Source organism: Cynoglossus semilaevis, chromosome W, assembly GCF_000523025.1.
Source record: "Cynoglossus semilaevis isolate Cse_v1.0 chromosome W, Cse_v1.0, whole genome shotgun sequence".
NCBI classification, from domain to species: Eukaryota; Metazoa; Chordata; class Actinopteri; order Pleuronectiformes; family Cynoglossidae; genus Cynoglossus; species Cynoglossus semilaevis.
The window spans coordinates 2,063,628-2,071,570 of record NC_024327.1 but is presented as its reverse complement, the minus strand read 5'-3'; the positions used below and the strand labels follow the sequence as shown (position 1 = coordinate 2,071,570).

At 39.1% G+C, this 7,943-nt stretch overlaps 1 protein-coding gene across 1 annotated transcript in view; it reads left to right on the top strand.

Moving 5' to 3' along the window:
• LOC103396934 (vacuolar protein sorting-associated protein 37B-like) overlaps window positions 1-5,344 on the top strand; it is a 24,208-nt gene extending 18,864 nt beyond the window's left edge. The window contains exons 3-4 of the mRNA XM_008335178.3: window positions 1,604-1,686; window positions 2,773-5,344. Coding sequence (XP_008333400.1) covers window positions 1,604-1,686; window positions 2,773-3,264 — 575 coding nt within the window. The 3' untranslated portion in view covers window positions 3,265-5,344. The remainder of the gene's footprint in view (window positions 1-1,603; window positions 1,687-2,772) is intronic.
• Window positions 5,345-7,943: the final 2,599 nt, after the last annotated feature.

The following is a 7,943-nucleotide window of genomic DNA, read 5'->3' as shown; positions in this document are numbered from 1 at the left end:
GGGCCTTAACTAGAACTGTGCCTGTGGTCTTCCATTTCCTCACTATGTTCCTCACAGTGGAAACTGACAGCTGAAATCCCTGAGCTAGCTTTTTGTATCCTTCCCCTAAACCATGATGTTGAACAATCTTTGTTTTCAGGTCATTTGACAGTTGTTTTGAGGCTCCCATGTTGCCAGCCTTCAGAGAAGATGCAAAGGGAAGAACAACTTGCAACTGTCCACCTTAAATACCCTTTCTCATGATTGACTTCATCTGTGTATGTAAGTCAAGGGTCAATGAGCTTACCAAACAAATGTTGTGTTCCAATAATTAGTGCTAAAGGTATTCAAATCAATAAAACAACAAGGGTGCCCAAATGTATGCACCTGCCTACTTTTGTATAAGTAATTATTGCACACTTTCTGTAAATCCTATAAACTTCATTTCACTTCTTAAATATCACTGTGTTTGTTTGCTATATGATATATTTAATTGAAATTGCTGTTCCGAACAACCAATGATACATAAAGGAAAATCTTGAAAATGATCAGGGGTGCCCAAACTTTTTCATACCACTGTAGCTGTATGGCACCATATGATTAAGTTCTTACAGTATATGCTCACTACTACACACTATAGAATTATGATTGTATTAGAATTGTTTTTGTTTTATTTTTTCATGCTCTACCATCACTCCTCTAATTTATTATTGGGCAGCCTTCAATTATATATTATTAGCAAAAATCTCTTAAAAGTCAAAAGATAAAATATTCAGAATTAGTAGGTAATAAATATGATGTTGGGATTTAAGGAAAAATGTATCCTTAAATTATGTCAGTGTAAAAGTTGGCCAAATTCATATAAGGCCAGAATATTCTATAGTTTAGACCTTATCTATACTGCTCTACTGTAATTTGTAAACTATTAGGACATTCCCTGCTAACCTTAATTTCTGACATTGTTGACCCATGATAAACTCAGGTCAACTGTTTAGTTGTCTTGTTTGGATTGTGTAGACTGGGTTGGTGTGTACAGCAGAGTCGTCAAAATAAAATCATGATAATGTGTAACCTGAGTTGTTCTGTTATGTGGTGTGGATTGTGGTGGAGATGGCTGGCAGGTCATGACCTTTTTTGTCTGTGACACCAAGTCTTTTTTCCTGTGATTTTACTTCTACTTATGAACTTGAACAAAACAGCCTTTGAACTCAGTGAAGCGAAACCAACCCCTTTTGCTCTTTCGAAACACGAAAGAGCAAAAGAAGTTGGTTTCACTTCACTGAGTTGGACTTTGTTCACAAGTTCACAGCAAACAGAGCTGTTACGGCAGTTTGACTAACTGTAAGATTTCCTACAGGCTTCTTTGACATGCTTGATAAACGTTGTTATTGGTTACATGCTATTGGTTACAACTCAGATACAGGGAAGGGCTCTTTTAGCCCTAACTAAATAAGCTTGTTGTGGACACTGGGCAAATACAGTAAGTTTGTATTGAAATAGAACTGTACTTTGTTGACTTGAACTCACCTCCAACACTGTGGACTGCAGTTACATACATAATACATACATAAATGTATATATTAAAGGGCATGAAATATGTTCAAATTGTTGTCTCTTTGAACAGACCACAAGTCAGGAAATACTTCTCTGGACACACTACTGGCCCTGCTGCAGACTGAAGGAGCTAAGATAGAGGAGGAGACAGAGGTAAGCTTTCTCCTGCTCTCTCTCCATGGATGACATCACGTCCCATCAGTAAAACCAGCTGTATGGAAACTATGTATTCTGTATGGCCTTGATATTTCACTACTTCAGAGTTTATATTAGTCTTTCTTTGAAGCCTGTGAGCAACAGGAGACAGATGGCTGTAGAGGCTACCTGTCCACTCAGCAAACCACACTATAAATCTATCAAGAGTATCAAGTATAAATTGTGAATTTAATTTTTTTGTTTTTAATTATGAATTACATGCTTTGACAGAGATGATGAGGAGAAGAATAGTGAGCATAACTGAAATCTTAGCTCTTAATTTAGCTAAATCTTACAACATTGCATTGAATGCCATTGAGTTTTATTGACTGCACTGAACTTCACTAAGTGTTCTTGTTATGACCCCTAAACTCTTCAAAAGTCGTTTCTGCAGATGTGGAGCTGTTTTTAATCACTTAGACACCTTCATTACTGTATAATAACACTCAATAATACATTGATGCGTTATTGAGAAGTTGTTGTTTAAACAGCAGTTTAGTAAAATTTTTGTTATTTTAAAGTGATTTTATGAAAAGAAAAAGATTACTCATCACATGTTCCATTTTTGTCTCAACATCCATCAGGGCAACAGGTATGTACACACCACAAACATCTAGAGCTACAATATCCCAAAGTTTAATATAATAAAAATGGACCAAATCATTATAGATTATAGACAGAAAGACAATAAACGCATATTATAGTATATGACATAAGGGGACCACCATCAATATTGACCTTTTTAAAAGTGGGAAAGGTGTAGGACTGGAGCCTTGAACTGAAGACACCTGTTCGAAGTGAATTATTTGTTATTCATACAGTTTTTAATTATTTATTTATTTGAAGACTTTGAAGAATAAAAAGTCCTGCCCAAACACGTAAATTGAAATCACTATGGGAACTTTTGGTTACATAAATCAGTTTGGAAACAGTTATTATACTTAAAACCCCTCTGAGGTTAATGAGATTCAGTGCTTGTGTTCATCTTAATTTCCTTGGATGGTATTTACATCTGAAAGTTCTCACTCTTTTATCGGTCAACAGAATATAGCTGATTCATTCCTGGATGGGGACATGACACTGGACGCCTTCATCGACACCTATCAGAGTCAAAGAAAACTGGCTCACTTGAGAAGAGTGAAAATTGAAAAACTTCAGGAGATGGTGCTGAAGGTCCAGACACTGCCCCAGGTGTCTGTCCCCACTTCCCGATCGCAAGACGTGTCCGCATCAGCCTCCCTCCTGGACAACTCTAGCAACGGTTCCTCTCCTGTTCCCCAGCCCAGAAGAAAACCACAACCTCCTCCATCCCAGCCAGCCCCGATTCTAAATTCAGACCCATCCTCCACCACTGCCCCTCAGCCATCTGTCTTCTATACAGTATCACCTTATCCACCCATTCCACCCAGAACAGGCCAGCCCTTCCCTGGTGTCTCCTCTGGTTATCCCAGCCATTGCATGCCACAGTATCCCCCTTCTGTTCCACAGAGGCCCCCACCACGCATTGCCCCACAACCTGGCTTCATACTGCAATAAAACAAAGCAGTTTCCAACTCACAGGATGCACTGCATTTGGTAGACTTTTTACCACTGGGACTCTTTTGACAACAACTGAGTTTCTGTCAGGCCTCTGCCTTCTTAGGATTATGACTAATTACAACAGAAGAGGGCAGACCTGGGGCTGGCTGGTCTAGTCAAAATTCAGCTGAAGCAGATCTCCACTAATCACTGCAGATTTGTGCTCACTCCCTTCAACATTCCCATCTAACAAAAAAAGAAAAGAAAAGAAAAAAACATTTGAAGTGATCAGTTGGCGATCTGTCCCTTACAGGGAAGGGCCCCGTCACAGGCTGCAGTGAAACAAGTGTCTCTTTATGAGTCACCTTGTGCCTCCAGGCTGTTGCCCTCAGCTCTGCAGACCGATTACATCTCTGTCTCTCTGCTCTCTTGAAACATGCTCCTCAGGCTTTCTGGGGATCACTAAAGTCACTCCAAAAAAAGAGGGTTTAAATGTCCGCTCCATCCGCACCATAACAATGTAACTTATAATGTATATCCAAGCAAAGAGATACCCTAATTACTGTGCAGTTCTAATGAAAATATTAGTTCACATTAGGTGTGAAGACAGTTGGTCCATCTCAGGGGCAGTGGTCAAACAGAGTCAGAGGCAAGAATAAGAGGCTGAAACACACAAATTAGTCTTGGGAGTGTGAAGGATCTGTGTATAGCCATACTTTACATGATAGGTGTGTATTGTTTGTTCTGTTCTGAAATACAAACAGTCCTTTGTTTAAAACCATGTCTATTGTTCACATTCATATTTCAATGCAATTGAAAATAATGCCAAATAGGGCTGTCACTTTTTGTCATTTGTGAATAATAAGAAGAATTAGGGCTAATTTTGAGTTTTAAAAGTTTTTAAGAATTCTCAGGAGGTCTAAAGTAGTTTAGTCTGGGTTCATTCAGCAGAGCACCCTTAGTGCAGCTTAGTAACAGTATCCCTCAGTTACAATCAATAAAGGCATTGATTTTTGTTGTCTCTTTTATTTAGCAAGAAAGCTAATAAGTGCTCTTGGTCAGACAAATAGAACAAGTTGTTTCCATTCTTGCATACTGGTTTGCTTACTTACTACTTTGAACAGTAGTGAACTATCGACCGCAACATGACTTAAAACAAGTTTTTCAAAAAAAGAGTTGGTGCTACCACCAGCATTCAGTGCATTCAGTAAAGCACACTGCTTAACCAGACAGTTGCTCCTGTGCTGAAAGTAAGAACGGCTGAAACACAACCTAAAATTTAAAGCCTTTTTACCAGGCCTTTTTTTAGTGTACACTTCTGTCTAAGCATACACAAATACCAGAAATGCTAAAAGACACAAATAGGACACTGCTAAAAATAGTACAAGGGATATGACAGATGTTTTAATTTCTCCTGGTGGTCAACATGCTGCATCTAATTCATTAGACCTTTTGTTTTTAGGAGGAAGTGACAACCCTAGTGCCAAACAAGTGTGGATTCTACTTTTGTGATTCTGTTCAGTTTTCTATAACATCAGGCACCAAAGACTGTGGACTTTTCAAAACTATGTTGTTGATGCATCATTAACAGAAAAATATCTGCCATTGTTCCCAATTGTGATCATGTATTAGAAATTTAAGTTGCCATTTAGAGACAAAACACTAATCTACAGGCCTTGAGATTGGTAAATGTTATCATAATAACCAAACATGGTTATCAGATGCTGTAGATAGAGATCTGAAGGTTTTGAGACCATGAGTTGCTCAGTGTCAACCATGACACAATATGTAACCATGCAAGCCATGGAACAGGTAACGTTTCTGTGGAAGTCTGTCAAATCTATTTGTTTTAACTAAAGAAAAAAAAACACGTTGCTGTGCACTGTTCGAGAGCCACGAGTGCCTACATTTGAAATAACGTCAGCGGAGTCCTGCTGACTATTACTCCACATTTCTCTATGCTCCACTGTAGTGTTTAGTTCCCAACTATCAATTGAATATTCAATTGAAAAGAAAGGCCAGACATTTTTTGCTGTTCTTCTGCTGCCATTAAATGTTTACGTTAAACAAACAGTAGAAATAAAAAGAGCAGCGTCTGACTCTTGTGGTGCTAATGCTTCTTTCCATTCTTCCTCTGTGGTGTGGACATTTGCCTGAGGTGAATTCTGAGATTTTTTTGCATGTCTGGTTTCTTTTTTTTTTTAAACAACAGGGCTCTGAAACATCCTGGGTCATATCTTGAAAATGGTATTTTTTCAGGCAAAGAATGGGCCGAAGCCCCTTGAGTAGAGGCTACTGCATCTTCATTCTCTAAACCACCAGCAATTTAAACAACTAACATAATTGTTTTGTGCATGAACTTTACTCTTTACGTTATGACTAAAGATCTTATACATACATATATATGTGTATATGTATATATACACAGACCCTAAAGGGAACACTAAAGTAACACGTTGTAGATCTGTAGATCAAATGTATCAACCCATGGAGGTTTGGATTTGGAGTTATACTCAAAATTAAAGTGGAAAAACACTACAGGCTGATCCAACTTTGATGTAATGTCCTTTAAACAAGTCAAAATGAGGCTCAGTAGTGTGTGTGGCCTCCGCATGCCTGTATGACCTCCCTACAACGCCTGGGCATGCTGATGAGGCGGCGGATGTTCTCCTGTGGGATCTCCTCCCAGACCTGGACTAAAGCATCCGCCAACTCCTGGACAGTCTGTGGTGCAACTTGACACACTCTAGCCACATGAGGTCTAGCATCATCTTGCATTAGGAGGAACCCAGGGCCAACCGCACCAGCATATGGTCTCACAAGGGGTCTGAGGATCTCATCTCGGTACCTAATGGCAGTCAGGCTACCTCTGGCTGTGCGGCCCTCCAAAGAAATGCCACCCAACACCATTACTGACCCACTGCCAAACCGGTCATGCTGGAGGATGTTGCAGGCAGCAGAACGTTCTCCATGGCGCCCCCAGAATCTGTCACGTCTGTCACATGTGCTCAGTGTGAACCTGCTTTCATCTGTGAAGAGCACAGGGCACCAGTGGTGAATTTGCCGCTGTGCGTCCCTCCAAAAAAATGCCACCCCACACCATTACTGCCCCCACCTGTGGACGTCGGGCCCTCATACCACCCTCATGGAGTCTGTTTCTGACTGTTTGAGCAGATATGCACATTTGTGGCCTGCTGGAGCTAATTTTGCAGGGCTCTGGCAGTACTCCTCCTGTTCCTCCTTGCACAAAGAAGGAGGTAGCGGTCCTGCTGCTGGGTTGTTGCCCTCCCATGGCCTCCTCCACGTCTCCTGATGTACTGGCCTGTCTCCTGGTAGTGCCTCCATGCTCTGGACACTACGCTGACAGACACAGCAAACCTTCTGGCACAGCTCGCATTGATGTCCCATCCTGGATGAGCTGCAATATCTGAGCCACTTGTGTGGGTTGTAGACTCTGTCTCATGCTACCACGAGAGTGAAAGCACCGCCAGCATTCAAAAGTGACCAAAACATCAGCCAGAAAGCATCGGAACTGAGAAGTGGTCTGTGGTCACCACCTGCAGAACCACTCCTTTATTGGGTGTCTTGCCAATTGCCCAAAACATTTTTTTTCTAAATTTTCTTTCCCAAAAATGTTTTTCTAAAAGAAAACATTTGAAAATATTTTTATACTAAAAATATTTTCAACAGCAAAAATTAGGGATTGGCGAAAAATTCCAATTTTTCTTTTCTTCTTTTTCTCTTTTGCATGTTTGTCATCAAAATATAGCGTTTTCAAAGAATTTTAATATATATAAAATATATTTTGAAAATTGGGGGAATTTATCTATAAAATCTTAATTTTGTCATCAAAGTTTAAGTCATCAAATGGTGAAAATTAAAAAATACAAAATGTTATATTTTCTGCAAGTTTCTCATTAAATAAGAGCATTTCTAAAAAAAATATATTCTTTGGGGAATTCCAAATTCCAAAGTCCAGATTTTGCGTGTTGTGGTGAGATGGTGAAACATTTTTGATGAATTTGTGAAAATCTTTTTAAAAAATGTATTTTTGCTTCATGTTTCTCATCAAATTAGGGCATTTTGAGGTTTTTTTTTATAGAAAAAGATATTTAAAACCTGAAAAAATGAAAAAAAAAATTAAACATAAAAATTCAAAAATTATAAATTTAAAAATTCGAAATTAAACAATTTACATTTTTTTAAAAATTTAATTTAATTTTTTTAAATTTCAAGAACATTTTACAAAATTAAAAAAATAATTTGAAAATGACTGAAGCTCAACAGCAGGATTTTTTTTTTTAATCAACATGTGTTTCCAAATATACTGACTCGTCCTTATAATACATACATACACTATATTACCAAAAGTATTCGCTCACCCATTCAAATGATCAGAATCAGGTGTCCTAATCCCTTGGCCTGGCCACAGGTGTATAAAATCAAGCACTCAGGCATGCAGACTGTGAAACAAGACATTTGTGAAAGAATGGGCCGCTCTCAGGAGCTCAGTGAATTCCAGCGTGGAACTGTCATAGGATGCCACCTGTGCAACAAATCCAGTCGTGAAATTTCCTCGCTCCTAAATATTCCACAGTCAACTGTCAGCTCTATTATAACAAAATGGAAGCGTTTGGGAACAACAGCAACTCAGCCACGAAGTGGTAGGCCACGTAAAGTGACGGAGAGGGGTCAGC